A 23,682-nucleotide genomic window follows, 5' to 3' on the forward strand; every position below is an offset into this window, starting at 1 on the left:
ACTGTCTTGTATCAATGTCTTGTTGTATCTTCTTGTTGTATCACTGTCTTGTTGTATCTTCTTGTAGTATCACTGTCTTGTATCAATGTCTTGTTGTATCTTCTTGTTGTATCAATGTCTTGTTGTATCTTCTTGTTGTATCATGGTATTACTGTATATCACTGTCTTGTTGTATCTTCTTCTTGTATCACTCTCTGGTTGTATAATTGTAGTCTATCATCTTCTTGTATCACTGTCTTGTTGTATCTTCTTGTTGTATCATTGTCTTGCTTTATAACTGTAGTGTATCATCTTGTTGTGTCACTGTCTTTTTGTATCAATGTCTTTGTATCGTCTTGTATCACTGTCTTGTATCATCTTGTTATATCACTGTCTTGTATCTTCTTGTTGTAGCACTGTCTTGTTGTAGCACTGTCTTGTTGTATAACTGTAGTGTATCATCTTGTTGTATCACTGTCTTGTATCTTCTTGTTGTATAACTGTCTTTTTGTATCACTGTCTTTTTGTATCACTGTCTTTTTGTATCACTGTCTTTTTGTATCACCGTCTTTTTGTATCACCATCTTTTTGTATCACCGTCTTTTTGTATCACCGTCTTTTTGTATCACCGTCTTGTTGTATCACAGTCTTGTATCATTATCTTGTTGTATCACCATCATGTATCATTATCTTGTTGTATCACTGTGTGGTTATTTAGGGTTCCACGTCCTTTTTAACTGGCTAAGGCAGACAGAAAATGTATACATTTGAGTGCAAGATATATTGATACAAGTATATTGATATATTGATGTGAAAATATAAAATGATGTTATTAAAAACAGCCTAGGATTCTCCTTGATGCTATATCTTCATTACCGGCATATTGTGTATTATGAATTATTACTTAGATCCTGACTTAATTCACTGACTTAGGAGTGTGCTAGTATTTTTGTGTCGATGTAAAGCTTTGTGGTTTGTAGTTTTGTTGTAGATTCCACAAGATCAGTGTTTCCTAACTAGTGTGCCTCCAGCTGTTGCAAAACTACAACTCCCAGCATGCCCGGACAATTTTTCAATGCATTTCAGTCTAAAATAGACTAGCATGCATCATGTTCTAAAAATCCTCTAGAGCAAAAGTCGCAGAAAAGTCGCACATATTTACACTGCGACAGGAAAAACCAGTCTAAATCCTTTGATAAATATCCCCCAGAGTGTTTCACCCAGCCTCCATTAGCAGGATAGCCAGCATGTTAGCAGCTAGACATCAGGCAGTCCATCAGTAAATTAAGTGAGGATGTAATGAAGTCAATAACCAGCACTGAGGTTAGGCTGGGCTGGCTATAAATAGACACGCCCTAAAGGCTATTGGCTAACAGAGGCTGAGGCTGAAAAGGCCAGAGACATTAACTATTCCCTGACCAGGAAACATAAAACTGTTCACACACAGCAATCCAATAGCTGTGTCTGAAGACAGACCAGGACAGACATGACAACTGTCTTGTATCATCTTGTTGTATCACTGTCTTTTTGTATCACTGTCTTTTTGTATCACTGTCTTTTTGTATCACTGTCTTGTGGTATCACTGTCTTGTGGTATCACTGTCTTGTGGTATCACTGTCTTGTGGTATCACTGTCTTGTGGTATCACTGCCTTGATGTATCTTCTTGTGGTATCACTGTCTTGTTGTGTAACTGTAGTGTATCACTGTCTTGTTGTATCTTCTTGTTGTATCACTGTCTTGTTGTATCTTCTTGTTGTATCACTGTCTTGTTGTATCTTCTTGTTGTATCACTGTCTTGTTGTATCTTCTTGTTGTATCACTGTCTTGTTGTATCTTCTTGTTGTATCACTGTCTTGTTGTATCTTCTTGTTGTATCACTGTCTTGTTGTATCTTCTTGTTGTATCACTGTCTTGTTGTATAACTGTAGTGTATCATCTTGTTGTATCACTGTCTTGTTGTATCTTCTTGTAGTATCACTGTCTTGTTGTATCTTCTTGTAGTATCACTGTCTTGTTGTATTACTGTCTTGTATCAATGTCTTGTTGTATCTTCTTGTTGTATCACTGTCTTGTTGTATCTTCTTGTAGTATCACTGTCTTGTATCAATGTCTTGTTGTATCTTCTTGTTGTATCAATGTCTTGTTGTATCTTCTTGTTGTATCATGGTATTACTGTATATCACTGTCTTGTTGTATCTTCTTCTTGTATCACTCTCTGGTTGTATAATTGTAGTCTATCATCTTCTTGTATCACTGTCTTGTTGTATCTTCTTGTTGTATCATTGTCTTGCTTTATAACTGTAGTGTATCATCTTGTTGTGTCACTGTCTTTTTGTATCAATGTCTTTGTATCGTCTTGTATCACTGTCTTGTATCATCTTGTTATATCACTGTCTTGTATCTTCTTGTTGTATCACTGTCTTGTTGTATAACTGTAGTGTATCATCTTGTTGTATCACTGTCTTGTATCTTCTTGTTGTATAACTGTCTTTTTGTATCACTGTCTTTTTGTATCACTGTCTTTTTGTATCACTGTCTTTTTGTATCACCGTCTTTTTGTATCACCATCTTTTTGTATCACCGTCTTTTTGTATCACCGTCTTTTTGTATCACCGTCTTGTTGTATCACAGTCTTGTATCATTATCTTGTTGTATCACCATCATGTATCATTATCTTGTTGTATCACTGTGTGGTTATTTAGGGTTCCACGTCCTTTTTAACTGGCTAAGGCAGACAGAAAATGTATACATTTGAGTGCAAGATATATTGATACAAGTATATTGATATATTGATGTGAAAATATAAAATGATGTTATTAAAAACAGCCTAGGATTCTCCTTGATGCTATATCTTCATTACCGGCATATTGTGTATTATGAATTATTACTTAGATCCTGACTTAATTCACTGACTTAGGAGTGTGCTAGTATTTTTGTGTCGATGTAAAGCTTTGTGGTTTGTAGTTTTGTTGTAGATTCCACAAGATCAGTGTTTCCTAACTAGTGTGCCTCCAGCTGTTGCAAAACTACAACTCCCAGCATGCCCGGACAGCCTTCGGCTGTCCGGGCATGCTGGGAGTTGTAGTTTTGCAACAGCTGGAGGCACACTTGTTGGGAAACACTGTTCTAGATTAAAAAAGTTGCAGCTAAGATTAAAAAAAAATTTAAAGTTACCTTTAAAATTCTACTAATGTAACATTAGCCACTATCTGCTTGTATGTTCTGTTTACACAGCCATGACCATACTATGTTTCTCTCTTTCTTTTCAGACTTTTGGACGTCCTCTGTAAACATCCGACCAAAATATCCTCCACCTTCTCCCAAGCCTCTCCCCCAAGGCAGTGTCAAGAGGCAGTCACATCATCTACCTCTTATAAATGGAGTGCATTCTCTCCGCACCAGAACACCCTCAGAACTGGAATGTAGCCAGACCAACGGAGCTCTGTGTTTTATTAATCCTCTCTTCTTAAAAGTGCACAGCCAGGACTCTGAGGGAAGCTTGAGGAGGGACAGCACAAGGACCCAAGAAGCAAATGGCATAGAGAGGGCGAAATCACCACCTCCCAGGCCCCCTCCTCCTTCCATTAGCAGTCCTCGCACAGTCCTTCAGCTGTCCAGAGCTGTACAGTCAGAGCCAAGCATGCCAGAAACACTTAATACTAGGCACAGGAACTTGGACTCTCCTAAAATTGCTGCCCCTGTGCCCCCTCCTCGCTTGAAGAAACAGGCTACCCTCAACAGGTGGCAAAGCAACGGCAAGACCCCATCGCTTAATAGTTCCTGTGCGTCTTCCTTTGAGTCTCAGTCTGGAGAATCTCCACCTCAAAAGCAAATGCAGAACATAAATGGAAGTCAGATCAGCAATTCACCTGTGGTGGGAACACTCCGCATGCAGCGTCTGAGCGATATGAGCATCTCCACGTCCTCGTCGGACTCCTTCGAGTACGACCGCGTGGTGCCCCCTTTCTATGAAGGCGACAGCTTGGAGGATTGCGAAGAAGAGAGCGATCAGGAAAGTATGGCGCCGCCCGTCAAGTCCAGGAAAAAGAGGGCTACGTCTTTGGGACTCTCCAAAATCGTGAAAAGCCACCTGCGCAAAGTGAGCGGGGTGTTCAGCTCCTTGGTGACCCCGGAGAAGAAGATGGTTAAGAAGATAGCAGCCATGTCTCGGGACAAGTGCACTTATTTTGGGTGTCTTGTACAGGATTACATCAGTTTTCTCCAGGAGAATAAGGACTGCCACGTCTCCAGCACAGATATGTTGCACACCATCCGACAATTTATGACACAGGTTAAGAATTATCTGGCACAGAGCTCGGAACTGGACCCCCCGATTGAATCCCTGATTCCAGAAGATCAAATTGGTAAGAAAAGTTGTTTTTTTTTTGTTCTTTTGTTTTGTTTTTTTAATGATATAACCCACCACCTGTATTGCACAACACATACCGGCCATGCTCTGGTAACAATTACCCATCCCTGCTAATATATATATATATATTTATATAATATATATATATATATATATATATATATACACACAGCAACAGGAGGATACAGCAGCACACTGCTAGCACAAAGATACAGATACAACATGAAATGCTATACAGCTAAAATGCAAAAAATGAAAAAGTGAGTTACTTAGCTCACAATTTGGTGGCCAAATAGTGAGCTAAGTACCTCACTTTTTCATTTTTTGCACTATAGCTGTATAGCATTTCATGTTTTATCTATATCCTTGTGCTAGCAGTGTGCTGCTGTATTCTCCTGTTGCTGTATATTTAGCCTAGCAGCGTGCACCTGTATGCCAGGTCTATATAGTAGTTTTGGTATCAGTAGTGCTGGCCAACTTATCCTTGTTTATATTTATATATACATATATAATTGGCTCATGGATGAATATTAGCCAGCTATGATATGGTTAACTGAATATTTCATGCAACATAAAGCTTAGATTATTTGCCCCTAAAATCCATAAACACCCTTTGATATATTTTAGCATAGCATAGCTTGTAAACTCCAGCTCTGCCCCAGATGTTCTTGTTTATCCATTAAAGGCATGGCGCAAGTAATAGGAATGTCAGGCCGAGGGGGGAAAGGGAACATGAAGAAGGGTGCAGTAACCAAAACCACTTGCCGCGTGTTTTAATGCATCTGTCTGGAAGTTACTTATTGATGACACGGATGATGATATGTCCCATATATTCAGAATATTGCACTTCATGGTTTGACGATAATGGTGCAACACTATACGTGTGTGACGCCGGACTGGGACTAGAAGACTGTGTTTTGGTGTTGAAATGTGCTTCGGCATTCAGGAGGTTAATGTATGCCAGGACCAGCACCCCTTTGCTACCCTTAGGAATTTCTTCTGCCTAGCCCGTCCCCTTTTTCCTTGGATGCTGCCAGAAAGGTATCTTGCCAAGCTACTCTGTGCTTTGAATTCAGGTTTTCAAGTGGAAATTAAAACTCCATTCCCTGGCACAAGCAGTGCGGATTAAAATGACTTTCTGCTAGTCTATGCATGTCGGGATACAGCTTAACCCCTTCTATGCAGGACATGGCGCCTCGGTAAACCGCCCCTCTCCGTCAGAATAAGTGTATGGTAAAGGCTTAGAGCAGTGTTTCCCAACCAGGGTGCCTCCAGCTGTTGCAAAACTACAACTCCCAGCATGCCCGGACAGCCGTTGCAAAACTACAACTCCCAGCATGCCCAGACAGCCTTTGCAAAACTACATCTCCCAGCATGCCCGGACAGCCGTTGGCTGTCCGGGCATGCTGGGAGTTGTAGTTTTACAACAGCTGGAGGCCCCCTGGTTGGGAAACGCTGGCTTAGAGTGTCACTGGCAGTCTATAGTAGGGAGCAGATGAATAGTGGGCATTCTTCAACTGCAGCAACAGTAAGTGTCAGTCCCCAGCTAGTGTTAAGGATTACTTCCCTAACTACATTACTAAGAATAATAGATCTTATGTCCGGTTATTCATATGATCAAATGACCCCCTGTGGTACATACCTACCGGACAAGAATCAACGGGATTAGCATTGGTGTCTACTGCTGATTTAAAGGGGTACTCTGGTGGAAAACTATTTTTATTTTTTTTAAATCAACTGGTGCCAGAAAGTTAAACAGATTTGTAAATTACTTCTATTAAAAAATCTTAATCCTTCCAGTACTTATCAGCTGCTGTATACTGTATACTACTGTAAGTTTATTTTCTGTCTGTCCACAGTGCTTTCTGCTGACACCTCTGTCCATGTCAGGAACTGTCCAGAGCAGGAGAGGTTTGCTATGGGGATTTGCACCTGCTCTGGACAGTTCCTGACATGGACAGAGGTGTCAGTAGAGAGCACTGTGGTCAGACAGAAAAGAAATTCAAAAATGAAAGGACTTTCTCTGCAGGATACAGCAGCTGATAAGTACTGGAAGAATTAAGATTTTTAAATATAAGTTATTTACAAATCTGTTTAATTTTCTGGCACCAGTTGATTAAAAAAAAACAATTTGTGACCCCCTTTAAAAGGTTTTATGCATGCAGACCATTATAACACAATGGTAAATGAGAGTGCGAGGCTAGGCTGATGGAGAAGATAACTTTCGATCTGTCAGCCTTCCCCTGTCATGTCTTTATAATCATAGGGCAGTTTTGTAGCTCAAATTCGCTCGCCTGTAAATCCGGTTCATACATCTAAATTGGGGTGATTTGGCGGCAAGCACAAGGATTCCTGCAAGACCCATTCAGATGAGACAATCCATAACCAATCTGCCGCCTGTGATTATACCTGTAAAGGGAGTGTTTCAAATAATTATTATACATGAGGGAATCGCTATAAATAGATGTAAGATTATAAACTTAAAATTAAAACTCCACCTTTGGAATTACAATAATTAGTATTCGTAACCATTGTTATTTTTCACTTCCCTCACCGTACATTTGGGAGCGCTCAGATAACCTGCGGGGCTGCACATTATTTCACCGGAATACAAGCGCCATTTACAGTAGTCTGTATTCAGTTCAGTGTCCTAGAGACAATAACTGAGGCTGCCTTTGCATATTAATTACACATACATTCTGCGTAAATCTTTTCTGTATCCTTCCAATTTTTAGTATATGTGCTGCCGAAGCAAGCTTCGGCAGCACATATACGAAAAATTGGAATGATACGGAAAAGATTAGCATGGCCCCTGCACCAGGATGACACGCAAATTCGTGACGCGTTCCATACATTCTGTGTAACAAAACGGGGGTCACATGTTTGACTCGACATCTTAGTATATCCAAAGTTTTGCTAAAAATAACTTAATGGGGTACACCGGAGGAAATTATATATTTTTTTAAATCAACTGGTGCCAGAAAGTTAAACAGATTTGTAAATTACTTCTATCAAAAAATCTTTACCCTTCCAGTACTTTTTAGCAGCTGTATGCTCTAGAGGAAGTTTTTTCTTTTTGAATTTCCTTTCTGTCTGACCACAGTGCTCTCTGCTGACACCTCTGTCCATTTTAGGAACTGTCCAGAGTAGAACTAAATCGCCATAGCAAACCTCTCCCGCTACAGAGGAAATTATTTTCTTTTTGAATTTCTTTTTTGTCTTGTCCGATGCCCATATCAGGAACTGTCCACAGCAGGAGAAAATCCCCATAGCAAACCTATGTGGCTCTGGACATTTCCTGACACGGACAGAGGTGTCAGCAGAGAGCACTGTGGACAAGACAAAAAAGAAATTCAAAAAGATAAGAATTTCCTCTGTAGCATACAGCTGCTAATGAGTACTGGAAGGGTAAAGATTTTTTAATAGAAGTAATTTACAAATCTGTTAAAGCATTAATTTACAAATTCATGAAACAAAAGTGGGTCACAAGTTTGACTTGACATCTTAGTATATCCAAAGTTTTGCTAAAAATAACTTAAAGGGGTACTCCACTGGAAAACCTTTTTTTTATTATTATTATTATTTTTTTTTTTAAATCAACTGGTGCCAGAAAGTTAGACAGATTTGTAAATTACTTCTATTTTAAAATCTTAACCCTTCTAGTACTTATCAGCTGCTGTATGCTCCAGAGGAAGTTCTTTTCTGTCTGACCTCAGTGCTCTCTGCTGACACCTCTGTCCATTTTAGGAACTGTCCAGAGTAGAAGCAAATCCCCATAGCAAACCTATCCTGCTCTGGTCAGTTCCTGACATGGACAGAGGTGTCAGCAGAGAGCACTGTGGTCAGACAGAAAAGAAATTCAAAAAGAAATGAACTTTCTCTGTAGTATACAGCCTCTAATAAGTACTGGAAGGGTTAAGATTTTTAAATAGAAGTAATTTACAAATCTGTTCAACTTTCTGGCACCAGTTGATTTAAAAAAAAAAAAAATGTTTTCCAGTGGAGCACCCCTTTAAGTTATTTTTAGGAAAAATCTGGGATATATTAAGATGTCAAGTCAAACATGTGACCCACTTTTGTTACACAGAATGTATGGAACGCTTCACGAATTTGAGTGTCATCCTTGTGCACGGGCCATCTTTTCTCTATCGTGCCAATTTTTTGTATATGTGCTGCCGAAGCTTGCTGTTTTCTGGAGGAGTAACCCTTTAACATAGTGCCTGAACTTGTAGTGTGCAATGCTTCACTAACTATTGTTTACAAAGCATTTTATATAAGCCTCACAACTCATGTGTTATTCCTTCACCCACGAGTCCCAAGAAACCAGACAGGTTTTTATGCCTGAAGGCCTCAGCCCACTGCTTGCGGAAAGTCCTTCTCTTGTCATGTGAAAGTCATCCTGTTATAAAACTAACACAACACTATGGCAGTGACAATGGTTGAGGATTATATGGCCGCTACGGATTATTATGTAATATTGTTTCCTTTAAAAACATTTACTGGTTATATGTCTTTACTGGTAGTGATGTTTCTTTATGGAATAGTCATAGTGTTTAGGCAGCTCTATGTTAGAACCCTGTATAAGGCATAATGTACCCTGACATAACAACCCTCTGCATACTGTGTTTGAATGCCGCTGTGGAACCTTTTTTGTTTGCAGTTTCAAATACTATTGAGTGTCATCTGCTTTTAGGAAGCGTTTGAAGGCCCCTATACACATTAGATGGTCATACTGTTCCCCTGAAGTTGGGAAATTTGGCAAACTTTAAAGGGGTTTTCCCAGCCAAAAACTATTGATGACCCATCCACATTAGATATTTGTTGGCCATAACCAGTGATTTCACAGGATCGGACAACCAACAATGTAAACGGGAGCTTTACAACTTTCCTCCAATGACAGATGTTTGGAAAGAGAGAAGGACTGGGCATGTTGGATTTCAACTATCCAATCCTTTTATTTTTGGGAAGATAAGCCTCCATCAGAGAAACATAGCATTGGGTTTGTCTCCCTTTCCTCTCTGAACTGAGCATGTGCATGGGGGAATCTGGGTAAATAACAGCCGGCCGAAATTGACGTCCAATGTGTATGGTTAGTTTAACCATTGTCAGTATGTGACTTTCAGACAATAGTTTTTCATCAGAACAATGTCATTTGCTTTCTTATTTGTTCCTACTAGTGTAGAATTTTAAATTGTTACATCTCTTACTTTTATTAGGTTTTATTGAAATTCTTTTTATTCAATATATATGCGGTATATATTCGATGCTTATAATAGTTTGGGGGCCTTTAGTGCAGAGCGTTACGGTCCCGCCGGTCTGTATGTTATGTTACTTTACGTCATCTCCTAAAATCCAATCTTAAATGTAGCCATGAGTGAAATCGAATGTTTGCTTTTCCTGCTGAAATCCACTACATATCGCCTGTGTCTGCATAACAAAGCTGCATTGCTCAATCATCCAGACAGAAACTTGTGACTAATGCCTGAAACTCTATGTGGTTTTGGCATCACGGTACTTTAATAGGAAGCCATTGTGCTAGTCTGCACTGCAGGAGCTGGAGGTGGCTGACATGACTACATAATAACCTGTAGGTTCTATCCATGATCACTGACTTCCTTTAGATCTATCAGGTTGACTGTGGTGAATTAAGTAATCCAGTATTCCTGCTGGGAACAACATAACAAAGAAAACATTGCTTTCCTATGAAAAGAACCTGTCGGAGATCTTTATTGGCGCTCAGTGACATAGGTCAATATACTGGAATATATGACTAGCACTAATGCCTGTCGGTATAATCTGTCTTACTCGTCTTTAAACTGTGAACCTCAGGTTGTTACAAATCTATTCCAGCATGCCCGGACAACCATTTGCTGTCCGGGCATGTTAAAAGTTGTAGTTTTGCAACAACATGAGGTCCACAGTTTGGAGACCATGGCTATAGCTCTACAAAAGTGACTTTGTCTTATATTGACTTTACACAAGCCTAGATTTGCATTAGCATAATTTAGCCTTGAGGCAATGTCCATGATAAATTGTTCACACTCCTGTCATGGGTCGAACATTAGGATTGATCCAATAAATCCTGATATGTCCCATTGGGGTCTATCAGGTTTCCATTGTGGTTTGGGTCTTTATTACGGCAATGACAGCACTATACACATTCTATCATTGTTTCCGTCAAAAGCACCACAACCCGTAATGGAAAGAGCATATTGCAAGTACGTCCGGAGCCTTACAATGTCTTTGCAGTCTGTCTTTGTCTTCTGCATTGTAATCTCCTGATCCCGGGTTGGAACGTCTTTAGAATAAAGAAATCGCTATGACCATCATTATTTATGAAGTTGTAGAACAAAAGTGAAAAGACTGCTTACAGTGGATTTATACCCAGTGTATATAATGCTAATGCCGCTGTATAAAGGATCTCAGTGTTCGGTGACATCATTGTTATTCTGTTGCTGTGCAAGATATTGTAATTCCTTGTGTATACTATAGAGAGAGGGAACGCCAGCTGAGTGGGCACCGGGCCTGAATGTCACTGGACATGATAAATATACATGTTAGTTTCTGAAAGGACAGGCACATTATACATATTAAAATACGCTAATATTCAGACACCCATCCACCTACTGCGTCTTTGTGTCCTGTCCATTGATCATTGAGGCTATTTATTTACAAGCAAACAACACTGGTCCCAAAAGCTGGTGCCCGCAAGACTCAGGGGCTAAAGTGCTATTGGTCTTAGGTTATTAACACTGGACAGATACAGTGCTTATTCCCATATACATAAATTTAACATTCATTGAGAAACAGCACTACACAGTCCCACATGTTGTGGGTGGCATTGCAGCTCAGCCCCATTGGCTTCATTGGAGTATAGATGCAATACCAGATACAACCTTTGGATAGTTGTTGAACCATTTCTGGAAAAAAAGCAGCCATGTTTTTGGAATCCTGGACTTCCCCTTTATAAAATAAAGAATCCTTTCAATGCAAGGAAGGACTTCATGTATTTGGCCCCTTATCTATATGTGAAGGAGCAAACCCATTCTGACCATGCCCTGTCAGGATTAAAGCCAGGGCCGCACCTCTGATGTTGACCAGGGTACGAGTAGCATAGGATTATAGAAACATAGAATGTGTTAGTAGATAAAAAACATTTAGCCCATCTAGTCTGCCCAATATTCAAAGTACTATTAATAGTCCCTGTCCCTATCTTATATAAAGGATAGCCTTATGCTTATCCCATGCATGCTTACATTTCTTCATTCTATTTCCAGCTACTATTGTTCTCCAGTTTCTTACTATAGTGTGTGTATATAGGCAGTACTGTAGGAAAGGTCTATACAGTATAAGTGAATATAATCTGTAAACAGAGAAAAATATGCAAAACTACAAATCAATTTAGAAACCTGGAGCAGCTAGCATCATTTACTATCAGAAAAACCCCATACAAATGAATGAGGCCACAAACAGAAATAATAGAACAGAATAATGTGTTAATATAGAAAAACTGTGTGAACAGAGCAATAAAAGTCAGTCAGTCATGCCAATGTAGCACTACACACCATATTACTTATCTTGGGGGTCCATCCGCGTACAATATCTGGGATATGTTTTTAGCTCATACAGATTGGCTTCATGAACCACCAGCCATTTGTAGATCGTGTTACTATTTCCACCATAGATGGTGCTAGAAGACTGGACCATGAGCAATTTAAACAATTCCAAGTGAAATTCCTGGTTTAGCAGAACAGCCCATTACATGCCATCTGACACGCATTTTCATGGGTCTAACAGATTGATCGGATGCGGTCACTTATCCCCAGCAGTTCTTGGGAAATCAATTATGTCTGCTTTGTAATATGTTTATTTTAGGTACATTCATAGCTTACAATGTCATATTTTACCAGGAATGCTTTGAACTTTTCATAGTTACTATCATTCAGAATTGCTTATGTGTGACTGACAAATACCACTGCTCAATATAGTATGTATTCATAGAGTCCAACACATGAGCTGAGGGTCAAATCAGTGCAAGACTTGCTAAGGCTGGGTTCACACCACGTTTTTACAATACACTTCCCGTATCAGGTTTTTGATTAAAAAAAACGGATTCCTCAAAACCGGACTAAACTGTATCAAAACGTGTGTACAGATTTTTATCTGTATACGGTTAAAAACCATATATGGTTTTAAAAAATGTTTCACTCCATTATGAATAAAGTTTCACTTGTTTGATTGAAATTCCAAGAAAAAAAAATGTGGCAAGTCAAACACTGTATGGAGAAAACTGGATGGAACCGTACGCACACACGGTTCTGTACGTTTCCCATTGACTTCCTTGTTAAAAAAAAAAAAAAAACTATACGGTTTAATACGGTTTTTCACCCGGACCAAAAACCGTGGTAGGCCACGGTTCTTTGTCCGGAAAAAAAAAGTAAAAAAACGCATGGTTTGAAAAACGGAGACAACTGTATACATTATGGTGCATACGGTTTTGAATGGGAAGTCTATGGGCACGGTTTTCTGTACGGTTGCATATGTTTTTTTTTTTTATGAAACCGTATGCCGAAACCGTATAGCAAAATCGTGGTGTGAACCCACCCTAAGACAGTATGAAGGGCAATTCCATTGCTTCACGATATAGATGTCCTTATTTCTTGTATAAACATTCAACAATGGTCCCATGATACATGATGATAGTTTTTGTAAAATGGAAGAAATCATAATCCAACTTTTTATAATGTATTTATGTTGTGGAAAAGATTTAGGAAACAAGGTGTTTCTTCTGGTTGGCAGCTGTAAGGTAAATAAATGGATAACCTGATAGCTGAATGGCTTTTCAAAAACCAACAACCAATTCTTCACAACCTCATTTAAGGCTCTGTGGCGTCTTCAGAAAACTTCAGATAAGCTAAAAAATGGAGGTCAAAGATGTTCATTCCATTTACAGTAAACCGTGAGCGGCATTGTGAGCTGCCTTTTGTCCATGAGTAAAATGAATGCACAAGAAGGTCTGGCTGATAGTACTGTCAGTCTTTCCAGAGACAAGCAGGAGATACGAGGGCAGTCAGATCATTCCTCCCAAAGAGTATTATTATTGGCAGAGTGCCATGGTGTTACTTGATGTAAGGGACGGTGGTGAGTAACTGAAGATTGCTATTTAGGTCACTATCTGTTGAGGGTAGCATATCATAGAAATACCAGAGGTTACTTGGCAGCTAGACATGTACATAGAATAGAACACAGTGCACTGCATGATAACTGTTTAAAGGGGTACTCCGCTGCTCAGCCTTTGGAACAAAATGGTTTCGAACGCTGGAGCCGGTGCTGGGAGCTCGTGACGTCATAGTCCCGCCCCCTCGTGATGTCACCCCCGCCCCCTCAATGCAAGTCTATGGGAGGAGGGGTGACAGCCGTCACGCCCCCTCCCATAGACTTGCATTGAGGGGGCGGGTGTGACATCATTAGGGGGCAGGGCTATGACGTCTTGAGCTCCCGGCGCCGGCTCCAGCGTTCGGAACAGTTTGTTCCAACCGCTGAGCAGCGGAGTACCCCTTTAAACATCACAGATGTTGTATCTAAAAACACCAAATTACTGTTGCCAGATAAGATGTCAATCATAAAGTATCACTCCAAGAAAAATTTAGTTTACTCTGGCAGTGATATTCTACGATTAAACATTCGGGCCAATAGTCCTCTTCCTGGGCAGCTTTTTTTTCCTGGTTATGATGCTGTTCTGGTTCAACTGCTTTCCCACATCACAGCATTTGTGACCGATTCTCACAACTACTGCTGTGTAGACCAGATGTCACTTTCTCTATGAATCTCTCTAAGACTCATCAACCATCAAGGATCTCATAATAGAGATGCAAAGGGAAAGTAACTTCCAATTCACACGTGTAGCCACAGACACAAATGTGGTCATGTGGGCAAGCAGTGGCACCACAACAGTGTCATAGTTGAAAAAAAAGTGAATGAAAGGAATGGCTTCAAGAGGAACACCAACTCCACATGGCACAGGATACAAACAGAAAGAGACGAGGTATAATCAGGGGTAGTTTATTTCCCAAGATGCAACGCGTTCCGCTACAGGAAAGCCTGATGAAGCTGCTTTCCTGCAGCGAAACATGTTGCATCTTGGGAAGTAAACTACCCCTGATTTTACCTTGTCTCTTCCTGTTTGTATCCTGCGCCATGTGGAGCCAGCGTTCCTCTTGAAGCCATTCTTTTCATTCACCATTGTTTAGCCGGAGGGCTGCGGATACCCTATCATCTCATGCGCTTACCATTGTTGTGTCTGTTGCTACATAACCTTCTCTGGTAAGTGGCTTTTCAGCCATTGCATTTTATCTGAGAATCTCTCTTTTCTCACACCACGGATCGCTCTTTTCCTCTTTTTACAGATTATAGCTTAAAAAGTTGCCTATGAAGAGGAGTGTTGACCCAACTGAGCCGATCATGGCATGTTACTGCCAGGAAATCAATTTTCTTTGTCCAAAATGTCCTTTTTATAAAGACAGTGGATTGTATAAGATGGCCATAGCCTGATACAGTAATGGGGACAAGGAACAAACAGTTTCAACGGTATAAATGATATAAGATGTAACTAAAAATACAGTCTAAGATTGACTGCCTGGTAATTCCCATGGACTTTCTTGATACAAGCTGTTTAGCATTTAGATTTCCTCGTTGACCTCTCTTAATTCTTTTTTCAGATGCAGTCCTGGAGAAAGCCATGCACAAATGTATCTTAAAACCCCTTAAAGGTTACATAGACAACATGCTGAAGAACTTCCGTATGGCAGATGGATCCTGGAACCAGCTGAAGGAAAACCTTTTGCTAGTTAAAAAGAGGACTCCTCAGGAACTTGGGGTATTGACCCCAACACCAGAGGCAGTAGATGTGGAAAAGATCAAAGTCAAGTTCTATACCATGCAGAAAATGTATTCTCCAGAGAAGAAAGTGATGCTGTTACTGAGGATCTGCAAGCTCATTTATACGTGTATGGAGAATAACTCAGGTACAAGTCTGACGCTTCGGATCAGATTTCCCCTTAGTAGAGTTGATAAATAAAACAGGCACAGGAAGGAACTTCCTCTGACCTAAGTATTCTACCTTATAATGTCTGTCTTCCATTATTTTATGTTAAAGGGGTACTCCACTGAAAAACATTTTCTTATAAATCAACTGGTGTCAGAAAGTTAAACAGATTTGCAATTTACTTCTATAAAAAGAAATCCCAATCCTTCCAGTACTTATCAGTTTCTGTATAATACACGGGAAGTTCTTTTCTTTTTTTAATTTCTTTTCTGCCTGACCACAGTGCTCTCTGCTGACACCTCTGTCCACGTCAGGAACTGTCCAGAGCAGGATAGGTTTGCTATGGGGATTTGCTCCTGCTTTGGACAGTGTGTCAGCAGAGAGCACTGTGGTCAGGCAGAAAAGAAATTCAAAAAAGACAAGAACTTCCTGTGTATTATACAGCAACTGATAAGTACTGGAAGGATTGGGATTTTTTAATAGAAGTAATTTACAAATCTGTTTAAAGGGGTACTCCACAGCTCAGCACTTGGAAGAAACTGTTCCGAATGCTGGAGACGGCGCCGGGAGCTTGTGACGTCATAGACATGCCCCCTCATCACGCCACGCCCCCTCAATACAAGTCTATGGGAGGGGAGCGTGACGGTCGTCACGCCCCCTCCCATAGACTTGCATTGAGGGTGCGTGAAGTCATGAGGGGGCGTGGATATGACGTCACAAGCTCCAGCGCTCAGAACAGTTTTGTTCCAAATGCTGAGCAGCGGAGTACCCCTTTAACTTTCTGGCACCAGTTGATTAAAAAAATTTTTTTTCCAGTGGACTACCCCTTTAAATTGCCTGGGCCGGTCAGTTACAATCCTAGTTATACCACTTTTATCTTCTTTACCTTGTTTAACAGTTTATATTCATTCTTACTCAGTAGAGTGTTTGGAGGTATACAGGGGTATAGTGTGTCCGAATCACTTCTTCACATGACCTATTATGGTTCTACAGCACGTGGATGTTGTAAGAACCATCATACAGCCTTGTACATCAGGCCAATGTATAGCCAGTCTTTAGAAAAGCAGTAGGAGGATGATATATTTCCTGAGAGTTGCGTTCTGCTTGGATATATATTGTTTACTTTATCATTAAAACCATGGATCAGATTGTGTGCCATTGTCTCCTGTAATATCAATAGTAATCACAAATGTCATGTCTTTCGCAGGGAGGATGTATGGCGCCGATGACTTTTTGCCAGTACTTACCTATGTCATCGCTCATTGCGACATGCTGGAAATTGACACTGAAATTGAATATATGATGGAATTGCTAGACCCATCACTGCTACACGGAGAAGGTAAAATATAGCTGCTTCTATATGAGTGTACAAATAATAACCATATTGTTAGTGATAATAATAGTATGTTCTCAAAAAGTATTTTAAAGGGGTTATCCAGGAATAGAAAAACAGAGCTAAGTTCTTCCAAAAACAGCGCCACGTCTGTTTCCAGGTTGTGTGTGGTATTACAACTTTGCTCCATTCGCTTCTGTGGAACTGAGCTGCAATACCACACACAGCCTGAGGACAGGGGTGGCGCTGTTTTTTGAAGAAATCAGCTCTGTTTTTCTATTCCTGGATAACCCCTTTAATAATTCTTCATATTGTCCAGTCTTTTTTACATGGGTAATGTAAGGTTTTATATGCTATGTTACACCTGGCACTTTACCAATGGTGAAGTCATTTTACATAGTGTTACATCCAAGCACTGATTGAGATGCTTTATGTACCCAGATATTAGGCTGGTGATGCAGTAATATTAATATATAATGTTTATATTGAGCTTTACTCCTTCCCTAAAGCAGAAGAATATACAATAAGATTTTTTTCTCTGCCCAATGTTTTTTTTGTACAACATGATTTTTCCATTGCAGAATTCCTATGTTATTATGGTCACATTAAACTAAATAGTTCCATGCTGCTGAGTGAGTTGTATGTCCCAGATAACCCGGCAGCCTCACCCTGCTTCCTGAACTTGTCTGCTCAAACCCTGCAAATAGAAGTAATAGAAATACTATTCCTGGTCTGGCACCTAGAGATAACAGAGGAACATCAGACGGTTGTTTAGATTATATATATATATATATATATATATATATATATATATATATGCTCTTTCCAAGTGGAAACACACATAGCAGACCAAAATAAACAAGCCACAGAATATTAGCACCAGTAGCATTCAGGCTAGGACCATATTATGATGTCTGACACCTTATCTAGAATAGAGAGCTGGCAGCGCTGCCCTTAATATTGGGGCTTGTTTTTGCTTGCCCTATCTGTGATACCATGAACATTAAAAAGACACAATGTCCTGTTATTTTACTTTCACATAACCTCTCATATGTTTTCAGATGCATATGACATGGTGCTTTGGCCTACAGTTGTATCCCATGTTATCTAGCGTTATCATTATTCACTGCTCCAGTTCATGAAAAACCTATTTTTTATACCTTTATAGGGAATACTGTGTTAAAAAAAGGAAAAGGGGGTCTTCTGATCAGGATCCTCATCTCTTGGCCACAGTAGAGAGAGGTTACAAAGAGTGTCTCTCTCTGGAGGACCTGACCTGTTTTTCATTACACGTTGATATGAATGGGCCATGTGCAATGAGAAAGTAGCCCTGTGGTGGCGCTGCAGGGAAACTGAACACTTATTATCAGGTTTCCCCATGGCTTGCGGCTGATCAATGAGGATCTCTGAAGGGGGACGCTTTGTGATCAGTTTATTGTCAAATGGCCCTTCTTACAAGAAGATTCATTTTATTATGCACTGACTATAAGTTTTGTGTTATGAACATTTTGTCACATTTTATACGACCTGACAGTGTGGCCCTCAAACCATGTTAAATGAAACCATGGTAAAGGGATATTCCGGAGATATGGGATAAGATGTCTGATCGCAGGGGGCCCGCCGCTGGGACCCCCCGCGATCTCCCTGCAGCAGCCCGCATTCTATGCATAGCTGCGTCTGCAGTTTCGGAAACCGCCGGGCTTCCGAGACGGGGACATGATGTCACGCCACACCCCCTCCATTCATGTCTATGGGAGGGGGCGTTGCGGCAGTTACGCCCCCTCCCATAGAAATTAATGGAGGAGTCCTAAACCAGCGTAGTGAAGCCGCCATGGATAGCCAGGATGGTGCTAGAAGTTCAGAGGCAGAATGAGGCCGGAAGAAGTGCATCTGCACGAAACCTACCGGTTTGTGCCTCTGAGCTTCCCGCACCATCCCAGCCATCCATGGCGGCTTCACTACGCTGATTTAGGACTTTGCGGTGAGTTGCTGGATTTCATTTTCTTCCTTATCTGCATTGTAGAATATATGTTTCTATGATATGTAAATGTATGGTTGTAACATAGTATTGCATGTGTTCACTTCCAGGAGGCTACTACTTGACAAGTGCATATGGAGCTCTGTCCTTGATAAAGAATTTTCAAGAGGAACAAGCAGCACGATTACTAAATTCAGAGACCAGAGATACGTTAAAACAGTGGCACAAGAGGAGGACTGCAAATAGGACCATCCCATCCATCGATGACTTTCAGGTATGACATCGGACACTTGGCAGGCCATGTGTATTTTGTGTAATATCTTGGTTTATTTTTTTTAAATGTTCCTAATTAAGCCAAATATAAGATTGAACCAATAATACCAGTAGCATTTCAGAAGATATTTACTTCCTTTTGATAATTTGACCAAAAGCCTTCCTAGACGTAACCCCACCAGTGTCAGAAAGGTCCATCACTCCTCAAACTAGTGTTCTAGGAAGAATATTTTAGTCAGCTGTTCTAGGTGTGATTTCTTGTAACTCCCATTGCATGTGCTTTCTTACAGAACTACTTGAGGGTGGCGCTGCAGGAGGTGGAAAGTGGGTGTACAGGCAAGACGCTTATAATTAAACCCTACAATACTACAGATGATGTTTGCCAGATGTGTGCACAGAGGTTTAACATAAAAGATCCAGAGAACTACGGCCTTTTCCTTTATATAGACGACACCTGGCAGCAGCTGAGTGAAGACACCTACCCACAGAAAATCAAAGCCGAGCTTCACAGTCGACCAAACCTCCAAATCTTTCATTTTGTATATAAGCGCATCAATAATGACCATCAGGGGATCATCAGATATGACAATGATGAGGACAACGATGATGATGACACAGATTTTTAGAAGCTGTGTTTTTGTCCCACTGTGACTAGTTTTGCACTCAAAGTATTGTTTGTCGAGAAGGCCTTAAGAGATGGAGTCTTGCTTTGTTGGGTAAAGTCTGCCACTGAATAGTTATTCGGTGGATACCTGTAGCCTATATGGGTTCAAGTGAGAACTCTGTGGATCAGGTTATATGGAATGAGCAAATCAATGGGACTCTTTGGAGCAATGGACTGGTGTAGCAAAAGGCAACACAGAAGATTGTAGGAAGAGGATTTTGCCATTGTCCATGGGCAGTACTAGATGCCAGAAGCATTGTGCCTGTGTATAATTTTTATTATTTTTAAACGGGTTTTTTTTTTTTATATTCATGAAAAAGAATGAATAGAGAAAGGACGGTCTTGTTCATAGAATTAGTTAGCACTGCAATTTGGGTTTGTCCATTAAATACACATCTCCTCTTATGTCCCGAGGATAATTGACATGTCTTCAGCTGTACTGTTATTTTGTAATATGCTTTACCAGTGGAGTCTTTTGTATGCTGTATCTAGATATATATATATAATGTATTTTTGTTTAAGACCACGACTCCTTTTTATAAGCAGCTGTTATAATGTGTGAGTTATTTTAACTTCTATTTTCCAACGAAGACATTAATAAGAATGGATACATTTGACATCACTGGTGATGTTACTAGGCAATACAAACTATATGGTTTATAAAGATTTCCATCCAAAATATGCTTTTCTGAATTACCAGAATCCATTTTGTTTCATGGCACATTTTCTAAAAATGATTGCAAGCACTTCCCTGGCATCCAAGGAGGATATCATTTATCACTATTACAGGGTAGTACTTACTGTTAGTAGGCCAACGATTAGATGATGAATATAGGGAAATGTGATTAGTATATGTAGGTTACAGATCCCCTAATAATACTGAAATAGTGTGCCACATTGTGACCTCCTTGGTTGCCCCTACAATGACTGACAAAGCCTGTGTCACAAATGCCCTCCTCCTTCTTAGCCATTCTACAGAGTGGTCACAGGTCATGTTCCAGGACCTGAACTGATTGTGCCATGGTCCCTTTGCACCTGCTAATTTAGCTTTATATATGGTATATATAATACAAAGGGAACTTGTCCTGGAGACATCTTCTCTATAACACCAGTGGGGTGTACATTTACTCACCATGCAGATATGGAAGCACTATTTTGTACATTTTAAGAATTTTCATTTTCCATTAGCATTAGTGGAAAGTTGCCAGTAAAGGACAAGATGGCCTTACATCTGCTGAAAAGAATAGGCTTCTGGAATTCATTTCCATATTACCGGTTATATAGATAAATGATGCATTTTTAGCCATTGCTTATAATCACTGGATTTAACATGGTGTCAGTATTGCATTCATTGTATCCTTGATTGATACGCTGCGTTATGCCCAGTTCAGGCCCTAAAGCGGTGGTTTGATCCAGTGCTCTATCCAGTGCTCTAAAAAGTATCCAAAAAGTATCCATCTTTGTATCCATAAATCCTTTAATTAAACAATACATCGCTCCAGTACCTGGTAAGTAGAAGCTCGAATGTAAACGCACTCTGAGGTTGGGATTTACCAGGCACTGGTGTGTTGCATTCTTTTAAAATCATTAAAACAAAGACATAAACTTTGCGCTGGATCAAACTACCTTTTCTTCCACTATTTGAATGCACTTAGCCGGTGTGAATCCTGTGTCCCCATTCATGCATAGAGGTGAGCTGGAATTTTGTTCCATATAGCCTGTCTGAAGGGGTGGTAATCCTTGTGCCATGCCCCATCCGGCCCTGCACAGGCATAACGCAATGTAAAAGTTTTAACCATAGTGTTCTTTCAAGACACTTCCATCAGAAACCTGTAATATCGTGCAACAATCCAAGATGACGACTATTATCTCTTTAAAGGGGTACTCTGCTGCTCAGCGTTTGGAACAAATGGTTTTGAACGCTGGAGCCGGAAGCTCGTGACGCCATAGCCCCACTCCCTCATGATATCACGCCCCCTCAATGCAAGTCTATGGGAGGGGGCGTGACAGCCGTCACGCCCCCTCCCATAGACTTGCATTGAGGGGGTGTGGTGTGACATCATGAGGGGTAGGGGCTATGGCGTCACGAGCTCCAGCGTTCGGAACAGTTTGTTCCAAACGCTGAGCAGCCGAGTACCCCTTTTAATGTTTAGAAACTTAATATGAAATAAGGTTTAGACAGCGCACACTACTTATAATGTTGCTGGAATTATCTCTTTGTCACCAGCATTTGTTCGACTACACTGTTAGATGCGGTGCATCACAGTATGATACAAGGTTATTGGGGGGGGGAGCGTAAAAAGAACACAAAACTGCTATAGTTTTTCATCCTAGATGTATTTCGTAGAGATTCATATGACAGTTTCAGGAAAACTGTTTATTTTAAGTATAAGTCATAAATGTGCATGTGTAGTTAACACGTAATATATAAGAACATGTTATCTCTTGCTGGCTCTAGAGCATCACATCTATATGTTGTAATTGGTATATAACATGAGTTGTCATAGACAGTGTTCGCTTTATATAACATTTGAAGGGTTTTATGTAAGTGTCTTTTGTACCTTTTTTCTTATTTTTTTGTATCTTGGCTGCCGTAAGGAGTCTGCTACATGTTGCAGCCCCTCTATAGCAGAAAAAATATTGCAGATGGGTTATTTGCAAGTGAAAAACAAGGACTGTAAACTGGTGTGATGATATAGTACATGGGATGGTCAGGCTGAAGCCTAGTCAGAAGGTTTTGCTCCAATATGCTATTTCAAAGAAGGCTGACTTACCAAAAGTCTGAATGTAGTATTTCTCCTTTATTCTCATATATTTATGGGCAATCCATTTTTACTACAGTAAATCATCTCAGTTTTGATCTTAATATATACAGTCGCTATCACCGTGCTTTGTCCTTCTCACAATAAGCTATTCTTCCATAGATATCTTATTGCCTACAGTAGCAAAGCCACAAAATGTGCCCGTGCCGATTAGATAACGTATGCAAGGTTAAAGGGGTAGGTACTCCGCTACTCAGCGTTTGGAACAAACTGTTCCGAAGGCCAGAGCTGGCGCCTGGAGCTTGTGACGTCATAGCCCCACTCCTCATGACGTCACGTCCCGCCCCCTCAATGCAAGTCTATGGGAGGGGGCGTGACAGCCATCACGCCCCCTCCCATAGACTTTCATTGAGGGGGTGGGGTTTGACATCACGAGGGGGCGGGGCTATGACGTCACAAGCTCCCAGCTCCGGTGTTCGGAACAGATTGTTCCAAACGCTGAGCAGCGGAGTACCCCTTTAAGGGTTGGTTTTTATGACTATGGGTGGCACGATGTGCTCCACAACACTGGCGAAGTTGGATTTCCTCAGTTTGTCTTAATTGTTTCCTGAAGACACCTAAAGTTCTTACAACTTTTGAGTTGTATGAGATTACAAAAAATCAGGATTGGCTTTACTCCTATAAACAGTGCCACTCTTGGTTATGAGTAGAAGATGGTCTTCACCAATCTCCGCGTTAGATTTCGGAGACATCAGGACTTCTGCCCAGCACAAATCCAGTTGGATATACCACTGTGCAGCGGATATAACTTTAATATTCTTTATTTGATACAGTCTAGTATGCCACCACGTTTTAGGGTGTATCAATCTTTAACACGTTACAAATATTAGACAGTCTGTCTCTTTGTCATGGCCGTTATCTGGTATTGGCAACTTTGCTTAATCTAAGCCAATGAGTATGAGCTACAATAACTTATACTGCCTATGGGCAAGAGTGGTTGTACCCTTATATGCCCTCTTAAAGTAGGTAGACATGTAATTCATTCAGTTTAATGGTAATGGGTGACTGCTGAACTGCAATAGATTTCCCAATGGGCGAACAAGCGATAACTCCATCTAAACCGAAATAGTTGTTTGTTTCTTTCCTCTTAAGCTCATGTCGCCTCTTTTAATGGTTCCCATTGCAGCTGCCATCTGTTCGAGACTTCTGTCTCCTATTAGGTGGATGTCTCCTACTAGGCGGCTATGCCTTCCTGGCTCTAGCATTACCTTACTTATG

General features: G+C 40.4%; 1 protein-coding gene and 2 pseudogenes across 3 annotated transcripts in view; 2 read left to right on the forward strand and 1 right to left on the reverse strand.

The window, feature by feature from the left end:
• The window catches only part of RIN2 (Ras and Rab interactor 2), a 181,241-nt gene extending 159,635 nt beyond the window's left edge, over nt 1-21,606 (forward strand). For all 3 annotated transcript variants that reach the window (XM_056567631.1, XM_056567632.1, XM_056567633.1), the window contains 5 exons: nt 3,251-4,345; nt 15,069-15,374; nt 16,602-16,733; nt 18,816-18,979; nt 19,269-21,606. In XM_056567631.1, coding sequence (XP_056423606.1) covers nt 3,251-4,345; nt 15,069-15,374; nt 16,602-16,733; nt 18,816-18,979; nt 19,269-19,604 — 2,033 coding nt within the window. In that variant the 3' untranslated portion in view covers nt 19,605-21,606. The remainder of the gene's footprint in view (nt 1-3,250; nt 4,346-15,068; nt 15,375-16,601; nt 16,734-18,815; nt 18,980-19,268) is intronic.
• On the forward strand, nt 7,093-7,207 carry LOC130363393 (U6 spliceosomal RNA; annotated as a pseudogene).
• LOC130363397 (U6 spliceosomal RNA) lies at nt 8,437-8,536 on the reverse strand (annotated as a pseudogene).
• Nucleotides 21,607-23,682: the final 2,076 nt, after the last annotated feature.

The sequence above is a fragment of the Hyla sarda genome, chromosome 3, assembly GCF_029499605.1.
Source record: "Hyla sarda isolate aHylSar1 chromosome 3, aHylSar1.hap1, whole genome shotgun sequence".
Classification (NCBI taxonomy): Eukaryota; Metazoa; Chordata; class Amphibia; order Anura; family Hylidae; genus Hyla; species Hyla sarda.